This window comes from Dermacentor silvarum, chromosome 11 (genome assembly GCF_013339745.2).
Source record: "Dermacentor silvarum isolate Dsil-2018 chromosome 11, BIME_Dsil_1.4, whole genome shotgun sequence".
In the NCBI taxonomy this organism is placed as follows: domain Eukaryota; kingdom Metazoa; phylum Arthropoda; class Arachnida; order Ixodida; family Ixodidae; genus Dermacentor; species Dermacentor silvarum.
In genome coordinates, this window is record NC_051164.1 from 25,461,384 (window position 1) to 25,481,924 (window position 20,541).

Genomic DNA, 20,541 nt, shown 5'->3' on the forward strand with positions numbered 1-20,541 from the left:
ACCTTTTCTACAGCCAGTCTCGATTCCGTTTCCCAGGAGGATACTGCGTTACGACGCCATGACGCAGTATGTGGTCGCCGTGAGAGCAGAACATAGCGACATTTCTACACGTGCTCCGGCCCGCTCGGTCATCTCGTATGCTGTTTCTCGTTTTAAAGGCCGATGCACGAGCATAGCGGTACGGCCGAGTAAGACGGAGCGCTTGTCGAAAGGGGGAATGCCCTTCTCTCACGTAACCACATACTGCGTAATGACGCCACAGCACAATAGAAACAAAACCCAAACTGGCTGTAGAGCATCTATTATATTAAGTTTTTTAAGACGTTGTGACGCTTGACAGGAGTAAGAGCCTTCATTTAAAGCAAAACAAAAAGAGACACGAAAATATTGTGTCAGTACCTTTTTAAAGCATAGGTGTGTACGGGCACGGTCAAATATGCTTTTCAAGGTCGGCAATAGCACGGCGTCTCATACGACGCTGTAACACGCGCTGCCACTCTTTAAGTCTTAATGCGAAGGTTTCTCTGCGAAACCTGCTGGACCTTCCTGACCTTGGCTGCTGCTGCTGCTGCTTTCTTGGCGAATAGGTTATGCTTAAATCAAATTGAATTACGTGTCCGATGGTGGGATCAAACCCCGGTCGGCCTGCACACAATCCCGATGCTCTAACGAATCGGCCACGATCGCACGTGTACGTTTATCATGCCAACGCCAACTACCTCTTTGAGATGATCACCGCGTCTGTCACATTTTGTTTATTATTTATTCAAAATACCGTACGGGCCCGAAGAATGGACATTGAGTAAGGGGAACTTCAAAATCTTACATGGTGTAAGAGGCATACAATTACATAAATCACGGTAACGCTTTGTTAATAATGATATCAGAGCTAGAAAAACAAAAAAATGCAGACAAGAAGTTAATTAAATTAAAGAAGCGTGGTTATGTCAATACGGAATATTTTATTGTTAGCTTCAGTTATCAGGATATCAATCACATCATTCCGTAGCATGGGTACGCGAGAGAACATGCGCGCGCACCCGAGCAGATGACAAGCGGCTGTGCTTGGACATCATGTAACGATCAGATTGAGTGGTTTGGGCGATATAGCTTTGCACTGACATTGGACTAACACAAAAAACTAGCAGAGCTATCGCCACAGTTTATATCAAACACGTGTTTATTTTTTTACTGAGTAATCTCGGCGACCTGGGACTCTTCATTATCCAACTGTAATCACTTTTCTCTATATACAGTGATTACTGCCGATTAAGGAAGAACATTAGTTCCATCCTCCGTGACATTTCTCAGAGCGAACTCGGTGTTTAACGCATTCCTTCAATATAAGCAAGCTTCCGAAAAAAGCTGAAAAATTATTCCTCTGCAATATCTGTTGTAACGTCGTTCGCAGCGATAAAAACGTCCTCCCAAGTTCCGCTGTCGCACGTGTAGCTCGCAATCAATCCTGTCTGTCGAGAGAAAACAAAAACAAAAAAAAAGAAACAGAGAAAAAGTCAAAGCGTCAGAATAGCATGAATATGCAAAGCGTATAGACTGAGTCAAAGCGTCAGAATAGCGTGAATATGCAAATCGTATATATTGAGGCGACAAGTACGGTATTGCTGCTACGGCGGTACAGACAAAGATTGCGCTGTGCAAGACGTTTGAGATGTCCATGCTACGATTCCTAGATGAACAAATTATCATGGCATGTGTTCTATTCATAGCGAATATTGAAAGCACGAGCAAAAGAACGTGATAGATACTCCTTCAAAATGTAGACAATCTTATTAGTTTTGAAGCAGTGGACAAACAAAGTAGCTCTAAAATGACGGTAAACAAATACACAGGAGCGATCACGGTCCCTTGTTTTTCGCAGCATGTGGTAAAGCTGCGAAAAAGAAATCGTCGTATCTAACAGCCGCCAAAGTCGTTTTATTTTTTCGCGTTCCCATTTCTTTTTATCGTAAATCAGCTCCTTGAAACTATTTCTGCGAACAAATTTTTAATAAAAAACTAGACAGTATTGGCGCTATCGAACTGCATTTGCACCTGTGTACAAAACCAACATCAATGAGATGGAGAATTAAAAACCTAACCAAAGTTGAAAAGAAGCCCAGCGGCCAAAAAACAGAAACAAAGAAAAGAAAAAAAAAGAAATGTACACTCGGCAAAAAATATATATTACAAAAGAAACGAAAGTAATTCCGGGAAATATCGTGCAGAACCACAATCTGTTGATGAGTCACGCCGTAATCCGGGACTCCGGAATAATTTGGCTACCTGGGGTTCGTTAACGTTCACCGAAATCAAAGTACAGAAGCGTTCTGTGCGTGGTAGAGCAACAGCGCTAAGACGACGTAAAATGTTGGGAATAATATTTCAGGGCCCTTATTATTAATGAGCTCTAACGCTATAATTGTGCGTAAGAGAAAATTCTATCCAGTTAGAAGATGGCCATATTATTATAGAACGCGGCTTGCCAACATTAAAGGACACTTGCGAACAAAAAGTTATGAAAATTCAGTCACAAATTTGTAGCACCAGCTCTTTGTTGAAGCACAAGAAAGAATACATACAAACGCAACGTGTGCGTCTTCCTGGCGCTTCCTCGAAGTGCGGGTCTTTTTAATTTGGAATATGACAAAGTGGTGATTTAGCCGAGTTGGTTATGCATTTAGAAATAGCTTTTGCGCTAGAAGACGTGGACAAAGGGGGGGTTCAGGACACATGCATCGTCCTGTACACCCCTATTAAACGATGAGATAGGGTATTTTTCTATAACAATAATTATTTCAATTAGGTAGATGGTCCCATATACCCACATAGGACGTACACGGTCGAGGTGGAACACACCAAGCGGCCCCAATGTGCAAGTACTGCGGTTGCTCCAGGTGGACAGTAAATTCCATTTCCTCAGTACAGGAATGTCACGAATGCAACTATTACGCGTTTGTCCCATTCTGGTTGCACCGCGACGACTTCACAATACCGCCGAGAAACCTGCTGCCTTGTGTCTGTCTTTAGCGAGAGGCCTTGCCTTGGTGATATGATTGCGGAACAGATCAGCGTACCGTTGCTCACACAAGGCGTTTCGATTGCAAGGGTCATTCTGGCTTGAAATTGCGGGCGTGCAGCAGTGCTCCTTACGAACGACAGCAACGAACGCCTCCATGTTCCGAAGGGCATTACAATTGCGTACTGGGATGACACAGTACAAGTAAATAGCTGTTTCGCTGTGCCAGACCACGGAATGAATGAAACGGCCCTTCCGGCCCCTGCAACATCGCCTGTCGACGTTAGCTCCACCCTGTTGCCCGCTGAGAGGCAGCGCCTACTGGAATTGATAAAACACTTCGAGGATTGTTTTTCGTTCACGTCTAAGGTCAAGCAAATACTACTGACCAAACATCGGATAATTATAGAAGATGCCACGAGACCAATTCGACAGAACCCCACCACGTGGCGCCGAAGGAACACGAATAAATTCAGAGGTAGGTGAAGAAAATGCTTCAAGGTGATTTGATACAACGTTCGAAGAGTCCTTGGGCGTCCCCCGTGGTGTTAGTCAAGAAAAAAGACGCCAGCTTACGCATCTGTATTGACTACCGCAAGTTAAATCAGGTAACAAAGAAAACCGTCTACCCGTTACCACGCATAGATGATTCACCTAGACAGGTTGCGCCACTCACGTTATTTTGCCTCCATGGACCTACTCAGCGGGTATTGGCAGACAGAAGTCGATGAGTGAGATTGGCACAAAACGGCTTTCGTGGCGTCCGACTGTCCTTACGAACTTAAGGTGCTCCCTTTTGATTTGCGTGCAGTGACAGCCACTTTTCAGTGCGTAATGGACACCGTACTTTCAGGTCTCAAGTGGCAAACGTGCTTGGTATACCTAGACGACGAGATCCTGTTTTTAGCTACATACGAAGAGCACCTAAACCAGCTGCTGGCTGTTCTCCAAGCCATACGCTCGGCTGGCCTCACGTTAAAGCCCGAAAAATGACATTTTGGCTTTAGCGAACTTCGATTCATTGGTCACGTCGTCAGTAACGAAGGTGTCCGGCCGGACCCATGGAGACAAAATAGCCGCTGTCATGAGGTTCCCCATCTGACACCATCTGACAAGAAGGCCGTCAGACGCTTCTTGGGCCTGAGCGCCTTTTACCGACCGTTTATTGCGAACTTTTCACGCATTGTCTCACCGTTGACGCGACTAACACTTTGTGTGAGGTGAAAACGAGAAAATGGCATTTAACGATTACGTCAACACCTGCAAATGCCCCCAGTTCTTACGCACTTTGACCAGGGCGCCCCGACAGCACTTCATACCGACGGGTAGCAATGATGACCTGGGTGCCGTGAGAAGGCGGCTCCGAAAAAGTGATAGCCTGCACCAGCAGAACTCTCGCGCGCACTGAAGAAATCTACTCCACAATGGAGACGGAATGCTTCGCCGTAGAGTGGGCTGTCATCAAATTTCGCCCTTATTTGTACGGCTCCTCATTCACCGTCGTCAGCGACCACCATTGTCTCTGTTGGCTGACTAATTTAAAAGACGACTCTGGCCGATTGGTGCGCTGCAGCCTTAGGCTGCAGGTGTTCGACATGGCCGTCTTATGCAAGTCAGAGAAAAAGCATACTTCTGCCGACTCCCTCTCTCCGCCACCAATAGCGCCCTCTGTCACCGAGGATAAAGAGACGGACGCTGCATACTTGGAGTCGTCGATACATCTACCATTTTATGGCAGCAGTGCAACGACAAATAACTGCTTCCACCTATTGATTTCTCGGAAGGCCTAGGTCAAAACGTGCCGTGACTGTTTGCAAAAAGACTGGCTTCATTTTGTTTGAATGACATTCATCTCTATAAGAAGAACTTTTCTCCGACGGGCTGCATCTATACTTACTGGTCGTGCCTGCTTCGCTTCTCAATGAAATTTTCAGAGTGTCAAGATGAGGCCACCTCGGGTCATCTAGGCTACACACGAACATTGTCCCGACTGCGACGGAAGTATTATTGGCCGAATCTGCCCTCAGCTGTTAAAAATCACGTACGCACTTGTCCTGACTGCCAAACACGCAAGACGCAACCCGACAAGCCAGCTGGTCTCCTGCCTACTGTAGAGGTGCCGGGATCGCTATTCGCCAAAATTGGCGTCGATTTTCTTTGACCATTTCCAACTTCTACCACAGGGAACAGGTGGATTATTGTCGCCACCGACTACCTTACCCGGTATGCGGAGACAAAAGCTGCACAGCGCTGCACAGCGCTGCACAGCAGCGGAAGGAGTTCAATTTTTCGTCGTCCTTAGGCACGGTGCCCCAAAAGCTACCCAGCGCTGCACAGCAGCCGAAGCAGCTCGATTTTATTGCGATAGCAATTATATGGACACTCAAAAGCAGATTTCTGCCGTCGGCGTCGCCGTCGCCGTCGCCGTCGCCGTCGCCGTGAGGTTCCGTATGACGTCATTTGGAGATGAAATCGTCGCCGCGCGCCGCCGAACGCTGTATGTGCGAGTGAAAGGGCGCGAGGGACGCGCGCTTTCACAGGGAGTGAACGCACGGCGGAGAACAAACGCGCGTTCTGCGCCGTGCTTCCTTAAGGGCTGCAGAAGTAGGCGTCTCTTTCCTCCTTTACAATCACCATATATGTAGAGCAAACGCGCCTTCTTCCGATGCGCGAGAGGCCGTGGGGGAGGGGGGGAAGGGGGAGGGAAGGGAGGCGACGTTTAGCTGCGGCACCAAGTGCCTATTTATATCAGAGGCTCCGGCAACAGTCACCAACGCCGCACGCATTTTGAGCGAACGCGGGCAAAATGCCGACGGCGTCGACAACAGTTCGGCGCGTTGCCGGTGCTGCTGCATGTCCAAGTTTATACAGCTGATAAAGCTAATATCATTACTCCTATATCTCTCTACAAATTTGCTATCGCAATTGATGCTTCACCTTTCAGGTGAAACTGCGACAACTTTTTTCGTCATCCTTAGGCACGGTGCCCCAGCGGTAGTAATTACTGACAGGGGAACCGTGTTCACGGCCGAACTGAAGACGCAGTTCTGAAACTCAGCAGCGCAGCCCACCGGAAAACCACAGCCTATCATCCCCAGACAAATGTACTAACGGAGCGTTTCAAGAAGTCACGGCAACGTTTGAGTAAATGCTGTCGCACGAGTGTGACGACATCCATGCAGATGCTGAAGAATTTGCTCAACGTGCCGATGAAGCCAGACAGCTTGCACGTGTACGCATCCGCCACCAGCAAGGTGGCGGATGCGTACGATCGTCAGAACAAATCCGTCGCCTACATACCCGGCGAGAGCGTACGTGTTTGAACATCCATTTGGCGATGTGGACTTTCTGAAAAACTGCTCAGGCGATATTTTGGGCCATACATAGTGATATTATGCCTTAACGACGTTAACTACCAGGTCGTGCCAGATGGTGAAGCTTCGTGGTGCCGCAAATACCTACCCGAAGTGGTGCATGTGGTTCGCATGAAGCCGTACTTGTCCAAGTGACTCACGTTTTATTGTTTCGTGCATGCACATGCTGAAGTTGCGCATCAGGTCGATGCTTCCTTCGGAAGGGAGGCAAATGTAGTGCGGCAAAGACAACGATAAGAGGTTATATCGGCACTTACAGGAAACATAGCGAGAAAGAAGCAGTGACCATCGCGCGGTATTAAATCAGTCCGTTCCTGTTACTGCTCCTGCCGTCAAGTGCGCTTGTGCTTCGAGTTTCCGACGTCGCAACATTATATATCTACAAATTCTCTCGAGCAAGAGCATTCTTTGGACGCAAGCTTTTAATTCCACGATATTTATCTGACAGGTAGAGAAAAGGGCATCGCACTGGCAACTACGCAGATGAAAATACAGATTGTACAGTTATGATCAAACTGTATTTGCAGCACGTGTGAGATGCGCTTCGTAAAAGTTGAATACTGGCAAAAAGAAATAATGTGCTGATGTTCTCGTAATTTGCAGGTAACAGCAGTCAATACTGTAAAGGTCAATGACAACCTTGTGCGCATTGCAAGATAGTTATTCAGAATATGGTGGCGTGCGCTGCTCCACCGAGCTGCTTCAAACCAAACGAGTTCTGAACCATATAAATCTGTAAAGTCGGCTTGTAGTTGTTCTTTTCGATGCAACTACTGCTAGAGCAATTACAAATCGACCTGCCGTGGTAGCTCAGCGGTTACGGCGTCGCGCTGCTAAGCGCGAGGTCGCGGGTTTGTTTCCCGGACGCGGCGACCACGTTTTGATGGTGGCGAAATGCAAGAACGCTCATGTACCATGCATTCGGAGTCCCTTACTATGAGGTGCCTCATAATCAGACCGTGTTTTAAGCATACACTTAAAGCTTCAGAGTTTAATTACAAACTCAAAAGTGGATTTGCAATGTCCGTCCTTCAATCGATTTCTTTTTTGTTTCATTTTTTTATTACGCGATCGTCGATCATGCAGCTGCCACTACTGTCATTTGGTCTTGGTTAACATGTAAAGTTGTGGTGCGCAGTTGACAAAAAAGAGCAAAAAAATGGAGGACACTTAAGCTTCGCCTTTAAGAGTAGAACGCGATAGCGTTATCGGGACCCGTTCGCATCGCAACGCGTGGCTGTAGGTCTGGTAGAAATGCTGGAAAAGGGGTTTGTGTTTGAGTTTCCTCGTAGCAGAATTATGTTTTCTCGTACATTCAAATTGTAATCCGACGCCGAATGGTAAAGTCGTACTTAACCATTTTCCTGACGTATTTCACTGTGAGAAATTCAATTTTTGTTCACCAAAACGTTGCACCACGTGGAGGGCCTGCGCGGTCGGGGTGGTTGGGGATTTTCTCCGCCACCCGCATCGCACGCCGGTTGCCGACGCCGGATTTTCTGCGACATGGGGCCCTTAACGCTGTCGCGGTAAAACAAAGCGCGGCGTTGAGGACAACAAAAGGTTTATTTGATTATGTAATTTATAGATGCATATACAGTCATATGTATGTAAGCGTGAAGAAAAAGGAAGAAAAAGAGACTGTGCGCCGACTGAGTGACCACAGTGGATCACGAGAGCAACTTGTTCTCGGTGGACATCACAGTAATGTAACCGTGCACGCAGAGGCAATGGTTTAGCCCGCCAGCGACGCAATGCCCCTTCACCTTTACGTTGCAACCATCCAACTTTTCTATCGGCGTGTGAGGATACTTGGCGGGACCCCATGTCAAAAATTGCTGACGGTGTCGATTACCTAGCTGTTACGGAAAGAACCGTGGCCTGTTATACAGGGAATGCCGAATGACGACACGAGCGACTCTGCCCGTAACACAACAAGCACCTTTATTTCTGTCTGCCCGTCAAATATATACATGTTGCAAGGTTCCGCCCTCTTGCCCTCAATGCCATCTCGTAGCTGCAAACTCAAGCACAAGGCGGTGATCACTACATCTTCCTTCCCGAGATAGCTACAGATTCGACCTGCACGGTGGTGTCCCTGCACGACCATATCGCATTCGCTTCCGTTCATCATGTTCAGGCGAACTTGCTTCCGCAGGCAGTCCCTGTATTTCGGGCAAGGGAGGTGTGGCCACAGGTCGCATAGGTGACGTGCAGCAAGAACTTTGTAGCAGCGTTCCTGGCGTTAACGGCGAGCCTGCTGCCCGTCCTTGGATGTTCTGTTGTGCCGAGAAAGAGACCAGGTAGCGACGATTCCTCTGCAGAACGCTGCTTGGAGTCTCAACCGCATATGATCGGGGTCGCTGAGCAGGGCTGAGGACCCGACCGCTCCAACCAACGTCCTTGATTCACACATCGTCCCCTGGTTTCAGAGTACTCAGAGGGTCCGCACTGTAACGGTGATTGTAGTTATTGGCGTGTTGTACCTTGGCCGAAGGATCATGTGCCCTGAACTCCCTATGACTTGGAAATGCCGGCAGAAGTCGTTCTGACAGTCCAGGAAGGCGAGTTTGCAGTTTTCGTCTCATAAGTAAGTGAGACGCCCGAAACTCCAGGTGCATCTCGGTAAGCGAGAAGGGCAAGGTACGGATCGGAGCTTTTCTCAAGCAGGTCCTTCACGGACCTGCTTGCGAAACCATGCGCTCTGCCTCTGCATTACTCTGAGGGTATCGAGGGCTGCTTGTCTCATGGCGGAATCCGTAAGACCAAGCGAACTCAGCGAAATCTTTGGACGAGAACTGAGGTCCGTTGTCTGTCCGCACGGTGTCTGAAATCCCTAAGCGAGCGACAAAACTCTTCACCGCCGCAATTACCGCCGATGCTGGCGTAGTCCCCAGCGTGACTGCTTCAGGGAATCTGGAGTAGTAATCGACGACCAGGACATAGTCACGTCCTTTAAACTGGAACAGATCGATTCCCAGGTGTTGCCATGGCCTTTTCTGTGTGGCCGTTGGTATCAGTGGCTCAGAACGCATGACTCGAGTTTCGGCACACTTGACACATACAGCCACAAAGTTTTCAATATACAGATTGCAATTTGCCCACCAAACGCACTCTTCGGTGCGTTCTTGACAGCGGCGTACCCCTTGATGCCCTTCGTGCAGCTGTGCAAGGATGGCCTGGCGTTGAACAGATGGAATGACGATACGGCGATCCAACGAAAACAAGCCATCGTACACACTCAGTCTGTCTCTCTCTTTCCAATACGGTGCTATGTGGGTTGGTACTCTGTTCTTGGGTGGCCAGCCTCTCGCATTATGTCACCACTGAGGAACACTCTCCATCCTGAGCTTAATGATGACGGATATCGTCTAGTCGACTTGCAACTAGTGGAGGCAGGTCCTTGAGGACCTCGCCAAGCTGTTCACGAATTTCGAGTTTGGCGAGTCGTAGGGTGCTCGTGATAGTGTATCGACTGTAGCTAAGAGTTTCAGAGGTACATATTAGACAGTGTACTGATAGCGCATCAGCTTGATCCGCATTCGCTGTACTCGAGGTGACAAGACTTCCAGATGCTTGCTCGAAAGGAGGTCTACAAGCGGAAGATTATCCCACTCGACCTCAAAGCTTAGACCACGAAGGTACTGGTCGAACCTAGTCACGGCCCACGTGACAGCCAGAGACTCCTTTTCCGTTTGACTGTAGCCTCCTTCTGTGCGGGTGAGGGATCTAGAGACATAGGCCGCAGCACGCCGAATTTCGGAAGGTTGGTCCTGGATCAAGACGGTTCCCAGGTCATAAGAGCTTGCAGCAGCCGATACTATAGTCGGGTAATGTGGGTGGTACTCTGCCACACATGTATCGGAGCTGAGCAGCGACTTGATGTCGGCGAAGCTTACTCTTGGCTGTAATCCCAATTCCAGGGGTTGTTCTTGTTCAAGCGTGAACGAATGGGTGCAGATACGTTTCAAAGGTTTCGAATGAAACGGGCCACCTTGTTGGCCATTCCTAGCAATCAGAGAACCTCGGTGACATCGACTGGTGGTGGGAGGTCCCTGATAGCCTTGACCTTGTCTGGATCTGGTGAAATTCCTTGCCCGTCCATGACCACTACCAGGTACTTGACAGAAGACGGTCAAAACTGACATTTATTTTTGTTTAGAGTGATGCCTGCTTGCCAGGCGAGCCAGGACGTCAGCTAGGTGATGGTCGTGCTCATGGTGGTCCCTGTTGGCAGAATGTTGCGTTCCCGCTGGGTGACCTTGTTAGGCTTCAAGTCAACACAGAACCTCCACCCGCCCGACGGCTTCGACACAAGGACAAGGCCCGAACACCATGCGGTTGGCGTGTCTACTTTTCGGATGACCCCTTGGGTTTCATGTCATCCAGTTCCTTCTTCGCGTTCCTTGAGTTCCATTGAGTTCATTCACGTTCTTCGAGTTCCATTGATTGTTCCTTGGAACACTCAAGGAAAAGGGACAAGCATCTGTAGAAAGGCGGATGTGATATTCCTCTTGCACTTACCCCAGTCCACGAAAGATTTTGGCCTGTGTTGACGGAAAGCTCTCGTCGAAGTTCAAGAACTGAACGACGCCTATGTCTCCGATTGCCGGTAGTCCCAGAAGATGTGTCGTCTCATTCTTGACAGCATACAGTGCCTCCACAGTCACCCTGTTACGCCACTCCAACGCTGCAGTGAAAGTTCCCAGCATGTCCAACCTTAGATTTCCGGGACCGGATACCTCGGCTTCCACTTCATTAAAAACGACAGGCTATCCTGGGAAAGCAGGTTAAACTACCGTTATTTCTGCTCCCGAGTCTATTTTGAACTGTGCAAGGTGGCCATTCAGGCGTACGTCAGTGCATTCTTGCCCGATGCGTACTGAGCGCGTGAACTTCGGCGGAGTCCAGCAGCTCTTCTCGCTTCTTGGCCTTGCAAACATCAGCGAAGTGACCTTACTTCTTACAGAAATTGCATGTAGCCTTACTAGCGGGGCACTCATTCCGTGGATGCAGACAGCGGCCGAAGTAACCGCAAGTTGACTGAGTTAGCTGCGCCGACTTGCTACAGCGTAACAATGCGCCTGGTCCTATCTTCTCGGGTCGTGCCGCGTCTGCGTTTAAACTGTCTAAAAGCTGCACTCCAGCGGAAGCTTGCGCATGAGAGACGCTCTTTCTCGGCTTCCTCGTGCACACGCGCTTGGCACAGCGCTTCTTGGGCCGAAAGTTTAGTACATCAGCATAACTGGTCAGACAGCTTTTTGGCCCGCAATCCCACAACAAACTTGTCGCGAACAAGGAGGTCTTCCACTTCAGGGTCATTGTAACCAAAACGCTTAACAAGATTACGAAGAGCTGTAAAAAATCATCGAATGACTCCCGTTGCTGTTGCATTCGGTGATGAAATGGACGGTTTTCGTAAATTTCGTGGTCTGGGTGGATGAAATGCGACGCTAGATTAGCCTTGACATCCACAAATGAGAAGGTTTCCTGAGTTGACGTTCCGAGTGACGACAAAACGCTGCGTGCTTGAGGCGTGCGCAGCTGCACCTCCTCGGTGGCTGTGTTGAGACCAGCGGCGAAAGCGTAGTCATCGTACGCTGCTGTTCATGTCGGCCACTACCCCGGGTTTGTGAAGGTAAATGGTGGAGGGGACTGAAGTCCGGGTGGTCCGGCTCGCAGGATGTTGACGTTGGTATTCCCGGTGTCCGCTCCGGCTGCCGCATTCATAACCACCGCGTTTATTCGCTCGCACTTCTGACGCCATGTTCAAGGAATGCTGAATGATGAAGCGAGCGACTCTGCCGGTACCACAACAACAAGGGCCTTTTAAAGCTGTCTGCCCCTTAAATATATACCTGTCGCTAGGTGCCGCCCCCTTGCTCTCAGTGCCATCTCGCAGCTTCACACTCAAGCACAAGGCGGAGACCACTACACCTGAGACTTTTCAATATTGTGTCTCCACCAATAAAAATCTCACCATCTTAATCGGTACCCCGAGGATTAAAGTACGTTTATTTCGATGTATGTCACTGGTTATTCGGTATCAGGGCCAGATTCACAAAGTTTTTCTTTCGTAAGTTCGCTTTGCCATTGGCTGGCCGCCTTCGGTAATGATATGTCTGGCATCCGGATTGGCTCAAGTTCTTTCTTACGAAAAATTCTAGCGTAAGAAGTTTTTGAGAATTCGGGCCCAGATTCTACGGTGGGTTTGCGCGTTTGCTATTGCAAGTCTAGCGCTGCCAGTTTCTCGAATTGCCCTGGGCCCAATGCCGTTCACTTATATCACATTATCCAAATTGTGGTCGGCTTCTTGTAAAGCACACAATCTAAAGTGCAAGCATTCCTTTTTTTTGTCTCTTGTTGCATCCAAAAGCGGTATTGCAAGTCCGCTGTAACGCAACAGAATTACAACCTTGACATTCTAATAACTCATAATTGGACTTGCAGTGCAGACACAGGAGACGGGGAGGAGCGGACACTCAGAGTGTCCTATACAACGCTAAGTTGTATAAAAAACATAAAATTTGTTTTATGTTAGCTCACAGGCTCATATACATATGATTTTTTTTCATTTCAGCCTTTGTAATACTTCGGACTAGAGATGCATGTCAGATGCCTAATCTTAATTCCGCTGTTATGTGAGTGCCACAAAATATTTGCTTTTCCTTCTTACGTGAAATATAGTGTTTGTAACACTGCTTTGGGGGCGGTAGTACGTGTGTACAATTTAAATAGTGCTTGGGCGTCGTTTCTTTGTGTGTGTGTGTTTTTTTTGTTGCTATTTACTTTGTTCTGACGTTAGTGCCTTGTTTGCTGCTCTGACGGGTGATATTGATTTAATTGGGGGTGTAATTGTTCAATATCTTTTTGTGTTTGATTGCTTAATTTGCGACTGTTTTTCTTTTCCTTACGGTGTTACCAATGAAACAGAAACAACTTGTATTTTCTAATATTACGTAGCCCGTTGACAAGAACTGTACGTCAGACAATATTGTTCAGGACATAAAAACTTCCGCGGTTAAAATTAGCCAAGCCTTGCCCAGATAACGCTACTGAAATGCAAGGTCGCTTTAACCGCGAGAATCTTATACATATATTGAGCGAACATTTTTGTATCCCTCTTAGGCCAAGCCTGAAAAATGACAGTTTGGCGAAGAGTATATCGAATGAAGCGATTGAAGATGGTTGTCCAGTTGCCAAATGAAGACTTTCTTTTTGTGTGTGACCTGCGGAATAACCACTGGCTGTTATCATCTTGTATGTTCATGTATTATGGCGTTTTTGTGTGCGCGTGTGTCTTAAATTAGTTGGGCTGATGAAACTAAAACATCTTGAGATGCAACTTTGGATCAGCTATCGCAAGACTGGTAAATGGAGTTCGACGGAAGAGGCCTTTGACCTGACAGTGGGCATAAAAAAGCCTCTATATGATGATCATGATGCGTGTGTGTGTTTGACACAAACCTTCTTATTCTGCGAAGACGGTAAATATTGTGCACGTATAAAGGTTCAGCGAAGCAGCACATATTTTTTTCAGCTGGACGACAAGGATGATAAGGAAGAGTAAATGAACCTGTTTGGAGGAGGAGGAGGCAGCGTTAACGAATGTAGAGCTAATTACGACCGAACTTAATCTTTAAGACTTAACGAACTCGGGGCGGTCTCGGTCGTGATCGGTGACTTTCTGAAATAGGCCTCCTGCCAAGATTTTTCATCGCTTTGTCCCGTTTACTCATGTCTTGTTGTCTGACACGCGGCAGAAACGTGTTCAATTTCTCACTTACTGTACTTGTCCGTTGTATAAACCGCACAGCCTTTGCGCGGATTCCAATACCTCAGCGTGTAGGAGGTCACGTCCCCGCCTGAAAAAATAGTAATTGGTCACAAGAAGTGTGCAGCATGCCATCTAAGTGGTGATCTTTTACTCAATGTATCGGGCTTACAGCATATTGAAGTTTCAACTTTGATTTCATTGAAACAATGAATTTAGTTACAGTAATGAAAACAACTACATACGCTACGGATGACCTGGAACAAAGTCGCAGTTTCGCCTGAAAGGCGAAGCATTCATACTGATTGCAAAGTATAGCCCAACTGCTTGAAGTGCGATTGGTAGTTTTATCGGCCGTATAATAAACATTCGCTAACAAATTAAATTTGCAAGCATACTGTCACACGAGCAGATGCAAACATGAACAGACCTCTCTCGGTGACGGCGAACACACGCTGTACAAATATTGCGTGATGAAGAGCGCAAGCAGAAGAGAGCTTCTCGTCTCCGATACTTGAGATTAGCGTCTCCGATACTTGAGATTAAGCGACCACCGGGCAATAGGCATGCACGAAGACACCGCACATGCTCGCTATCAGCCATCTCGGGTCGCCCAGCCTTGTTCACGCTGTAGCTACCTCCAGGATCGGTCACGCTAGAGGAGGAGACGCGCACTCACCTCCCCCCTCCCCCTTCCTACCGCCGCCTTGCGCGTACTTTATCACGTGAACTTCAACATTGGGCGTGTATCAGCTACCATACTTCCCTGCTCGCCATCGCACGCTTCCCTTCGCACCCTCAGCATACGGCATGCGGTGCTCGATATGATCTTATTGCAATATTGCAATTGGACTTCCTGCGAAACATACTGGCGGAGCCAACGGGCGCTAACAGCGAAAACTCAGTGGGAGTGTCCATATAATTTCTGTCGGAATAAATGCTTTAAAGCTTAAAGCCACTTAGCTACCACACACACCGAGCAGCATATGGGGGAGATCAACGGATATCATAATCATGTGCCGCTTCCTTTTAGAGTAGCACAAATATTAAAGCGAAGCTTTCTATGTCTCGCTGATTCGTCCGTGAGCGCCGAAAACGCAGTGCAGGAAAGCCAAGTTACACAATAGAACAATGGCGCGCGACATACGTTTCATAGAAGACTACAGTTTACATTCGCAGTTGTACCGATGAGAACAATGGAAACTGCAATGCCACGCTACCCAGACGGACTGCGTATATATCTGCAATGCATTACAGCATTCCCGGACGTCACCATGGGTAGGCCGCGGGTGTAGCGCACGGCAGAAGAGGCTGCCGTACGCGAACGTAACCGCGAGCGCGATCGTGCCCGTAAGGCCGATCCCGTGTATCGGCAACGGCAGAGCCTCTGACCGTCTACCAGAGCGATTATAAGGCAATACTGTGTAATTGTAGAGTCTTCCGTCAAAGTGTAAGTTGTATGCGTGTAATCAGTGGCTACATGATCTAAAATAAAGGCTATGCAACTGTAACGAAACGTGTCTTAATTCATTCAAACTCAATGTTCAAGAAACACAATCCTCAACAAGCAATCAAGTCAGCATATGCATCCATCGGGTCGCTCAGCATTTCTTGGGTTTGTTGAGTGGTCGTTGGCTTTGGACTTTTATTCAGTTTGCATAGGAGAAAGCTTCGGGTTCAACCACCTTTCTTTAAGAAAGGATCAATGATTCGTTTATCGGATGTAGCGCTTTCGACACTAATAGTAATATGTAAGATAAGGAATGCTGCTGAAAATAAATCGCACTCTTGAATCGTTACGAATATTCCCTCTAATAATGCATCATCTTTGTTATCTTAAACACGGTTGGCCACATCAAACTTAAAGCAGCTAGGGTGCAATCTGTCTTAGAAGAAAATTGTAATATGTTTTTCTACTAGTAGTGTGTTCTGCGTGGTCCAGCTAACGTTAGCCAAGGCACTCCAAAAGAAAGATAGAAAAAATATGATGCAAGATACAATTGAAGACCGACGGTGTTCAGTTTTTAGAGGTCTGTCGACAAAAGCACCGTAGGTCTTAAATCGTATGTTGCGCCATGTTTTTTAAATCTTCTTTTTTTTGGCTAACAGCTTGGCTAAAGCTAGCTCGGACAGCTTATATATATCGTATTTGAAGCATGGTGATTTGTCTTAAATGCACATTGCCATGCGCTTTTTAAAGAATCTTCTCTTGTTTGAAGCAGGTTGTAATTTTTTTAAGTGGATATTCATCAAATGTTTCTTAAAAACTATTCCCATATATGAATCAGGGGTCTTAAGTGGATACTATCATCCGTTTTCCTACAGTCTAACAAATATTTCTCGTATTAAAAGGAGGAAGCAATTTGTCTTAAGTGGACATTGTTACGTTTTCTTCTGTGGACTATTACGCAGGTTGAGTATTTTAACATCAACTTGAGTGCAAAAATAATAATTACCTGGCCGGCTACTTACTCCAATGTACGGTCCATCCGCAGGCTCGTAGCCAAGTTCAGCGTAAAGGTGCGGCCGATACCTGCGATAATTTTATCAGTACCCGCCGCGGTGGCTTAGCACCTATGGTTTTGCGCTGCTTAGCGTGAGGTCGCGGCATAAATCCCGGCCACGACGCCCGCATATCGATGGGGGCGATATGAAAAAACGCCGTGTCCTATGCATTGGGAGCATGTTAGAGATCCCTGGTGGTCAAAAATAATCCAGTATCCCCCATTACGGCGTGTCCTCATAATTAAATCGTGGTTTTGGCACGTAAAACCCCAGAATTCACTAATTCATTCACTTTGTCAGTAACTCTATCAAGGAAGCTCTTCCGCGCTGGAGACAAGAAGCCAATGTATGATGTTTCTAAGCTAAGCTAGCTGGCTCATACTTTCCGCGAAATCATCAGCCACTTATTTGGACAGGACGGATGGAAGACGACCCATTGCGGAATGAGGAATCGGGCGTCTAAAAACTGGCGCATATCAAACAGGCAAGCACTCGACTCCAGTTTCTTTAGTTTTTATAAGACACATTTTATTATTTGTTAGAAATTTATTTAGCACTTTTCTTGCATTTGCAGGTGCTGGATATGTGACCACGTGCCGGGAACAGGAAGATTTGCCATGCCGTTTCTTTAAATACTCCCGCAAGGTGTACGCAGAAATAGGTTAGGACGTACTTAATGTAGAAGCCAGGGTGAAGGCAACGCAACAGTACTAAGAATATATATACCAAAGAAATAACGTGCAAATAGCATCGGAAGGGCAAACTACATATAAACGAAACAGTAGGCACGCAGAAACTATTGCCCAAGATTTGCTTTTACGACTTCTGCTCTTTAAGATTTGCATTAGAGCTATGCATAGAACGAAGCTTAATTTAAAACCAGTTAATTTATAATCCCTCGTTTATTCAACATGGATGGAGGTGACACAGAGTCCTCCAAGTTTGATTTACGCCGACGCCATTCTTCTTTTTGCAAATAAAATGTAAAGATGTGTTATGTTTCGGAAGTTATTTAGGTATACTCCAGAGTATTGTAGAGAGTGTCGGTAAAAATCTCGATCAACGACAAGTAAAATTCGAAGTTTTGCCTCGCAGAGTCAGCCCGTCTTGCCCCAAACCTGGAATCTTGTGACTGAGGGGACTGTACTAGTTTGTTGTGTGCAGTCCCCTCAGTCACAAGATTCCAGGTTTGGGGCAAGAAGTGCTCACTCTGCGAGGCAAAACTTCGCATTTGTCTTGTCGTTGAGAGGGCTCGGCCGAAATGTTAGCAGTGGCGATCGCGCTCGCTGACGCGGAGCGTTCGGAAAAGGACTCGGTCGTGCTCACTGACTGCTGGTAGACATGTTGCATGTTTCTCAAGGGGACGTGACTGCGGCTAGCCTCGCGATAATCTTAATCCCCGAATCGTTCAACCACCGCCATCGCCTACTCTGGTGCCCGGGACACACGGGGGTACAGGGGAACGAACAGGCTAACACGTTAGCTCGAGCGTCTGCTAACCGAGCGATGGCGTCCTCTTCGAACCCAAATCCCTCACACTATCCCTCACAAAATCCCATCAATTTAAATGTCAAAGACATCCTTGCTCACCAGCGCGGAGTCCGCAGAAAATACCCGCCGCCTCACCCACAACTTAGCGGGGAAGAGGCCGCAGATTGACGCAAAATACAGACCGGGGTATTCCCCCATCTAAAAATGCTACACTCCATGTACCCCGCTCGCTATAGGGCCAAGTGCCCTTGGATAGGTGGCGTACCTACCCTAATACATGTAACCTGGGAGTGTACTAAGCACCGTCATAGGCCTACTAACAATATCACAATGGAGCAGTGGGAGGCACAGCTCGCCCGTTCCGACTTGGCAGGACAAAAGTCCTTAATTAGCCAGATCAGGCAGGCAGCACAGGCCAGTGGTGCCCTGGACTGAGGGGCTCTGAGCCTCTGACTACCGCCTCCTTAAAATGTTCTCCAGTTAAATAATGCTTCTAGATCTGTGACTGAGGTGATGCAATTCGGAATTTCGTGTGTGGCACAAAAGAAGTCTCAATTCAAAAATCAAAATGGCCCAAAGTTGGTCCTGAAGGTCAGAGTAGTCAGTGCGGTTCTCCACCGCCGCCCTTATGTTCATCCGGGGGGACTGCATTCTCCTCTGAACTATTTCACATCCCAGAGTATGTGTTCTAGGGTGGCTACTATATCATTACATAACTTACATTTGGCCTCAGGGTATAAATCTGGAAACTGCGGTTAAGAGTACAGGGTTTCGTGTAGGTTTATAGTTGAAGGTCGCCTCCATTCAACCGACTGAGACTGTTTAATTGGGTTAGGAGGTGTTGATATATAAATTGACTTCTGTAGAATTGGGGTAATGTCACTGATGAGAAAAGTCTAGCCCTATCCATCCGTGCAATCTCCTCTCGGACAAGAGCCCACACCTAGTCAGCAAGCCCGGGAAGCTACCGAGAGACAGGGTCTCTCTGCTTCCCCCGGCGCGGCCTAGACCCAGGCCATCAATTTGCCGGATACTTGTTAAAGTTGACTCACTCACTCAAATCAAAATGCAGAATAATTTTGAAATAAATAAGCTAGGCTATATCGCAATTATTTCTCCTTTTCCTCAAATCCTCCTTCCGAGATGTCTCCCAACTCTGGAAGCATTTGACCGCAACCTATTTATTCTTGCTTTTGATTTGTTCTATAATTTGTCCGTTGCAAACCACAGCACTAGATATCGCAGTCCGCGAAACTCTGCAAAACGTGATATTTTGTAAACCACAAAGAAGCACAAACGTTGCACCTCAGTGCCCCATTTTGTTCGAATTAGATTGTGCTTCAGTATTTTTACAGCTTTAGCACCCTTCGCTCCAACTTTCCCTTTTGCAGTTCAACTAGATGAGGGCCTAATCACTTTAAGACTTGAATAATGTTTGGAACTGTCCTGTTCAAATTAGCATACGTATCTCCTTGTGCGAAAACAAGATCCTCAGTAGTGTTACACGCAACAAAATGTTTTTGCTTGTTTGTGCATACTAACATCCACACAAGAACAAGCTCTTTACGACTCCGCATTCACTTTATAACAGTATTATAAGTAATTACTTACTCTCGCGGGCCCACCATGAGATTTTCAAGGAACTCGTAGTTAGTTACGTTCAGTTTATGTTTTCTATAATACACACACGTGGAATAATCATCTTTGTGGTATTCCACAAAGCTTCGCTGGTATACCCAGATCCTTTCGGTTGTGTTCAAAGCCTGAAAGAAAAAAAATATTCAGGAGGTAAATTACCAAAATAAGCAAACCATTTTATTCCGGTACTTTTTCTATAGCTTCAAATTTAGAAGTCCATTTCTCTTATATTTCATATAAAATGCGCAATATTTCTGGGAGTCATAGTTGAATATCATCTGACCAGTTTACTCAGGCACGCGCTGCCTGCGTCAAAAAGTTGTTATTGTCGACGGTGTTCATTTCATTATTCTGGGCAATTTATTGTTATGTCTGTTGTCTATCATCTGTGAAGATTTGTTCTTCAGTCTTGCAATAATCAGGGCTTGGAACCTTCAGGAACCACAAAGAAAACTCATTTATGAGCCTTATCTGTGATCAACAAAAGCACATTGCCTAAAGAATGAAAGCTTTTATGCAAGCAAGCGCAACAATCTTGTCAACCGCTTTCAACACTTGGTTCGCTACCTGTTTGATACAATGCGACGTCTTTATTATGCTGAATGACCTATCGCGAAGCATGTCTGAAGACCAGGCTTTTCTTTCCTACCTTTTCGATCAGACATCACTCACCTACCACCCTCTTTCTCTGAAGATAAGCGCCAGCTATAGTACCGAAGACTGCTGCATACTGTTTGGAAAAA

The 20,541-nt window shown here is 46.9% G+C and overlaps 1 protein-coding gene across 1 annotated transcript; it reads right to left on the bottom strand.

The window, feature by feature from the left end:
* Window positions 1-978: 978 nt before the first annotated feature.
* LOC125941599 (uncharacterized) lies at window positions 979-19,922 on the bottom strand. Its single transcript, XM_049659228.1, has 4 exons — window positions 19,772-19,922; window positions 16,621-16,697; window positions 14,178-14,255; window positions 979-1,469 (listed from the first exon to the last, which is right to left on the bottom strand). Exons 1-4 carry the CDS (start codon window positions 19,786-19,788, stop codon window positions 1,339-1,341), a joined length of 303 nt encoding a protein of 100 aa, XP_049515185.1. The 5' UTR covers window positions 19,789-19,922; the 3' UTR covers window positions 979-1,338.
* Between the last annotated feature and the right edge of the window lie 619 nt (window positions 19,923-20,541).

Coding starts and splice junctions, on each gene's coding strand:
- LOC125941599 (XM_049659228.1), bottom strand. Junction 14,256..16,620: donor TGGAGTAAGTAGCCGGCCAG/GTAATTATTATT, acceptor CTATTTTTTCAG/GCGGGGACGTGACCTCCTAC. Junction 1,470..14,177: donor TTATACAACGGACAAGTACA/GTAAGTGAGAAA, acceptor TTCTCTCGACAG/ACAGGATTGATTGCGAGCTA.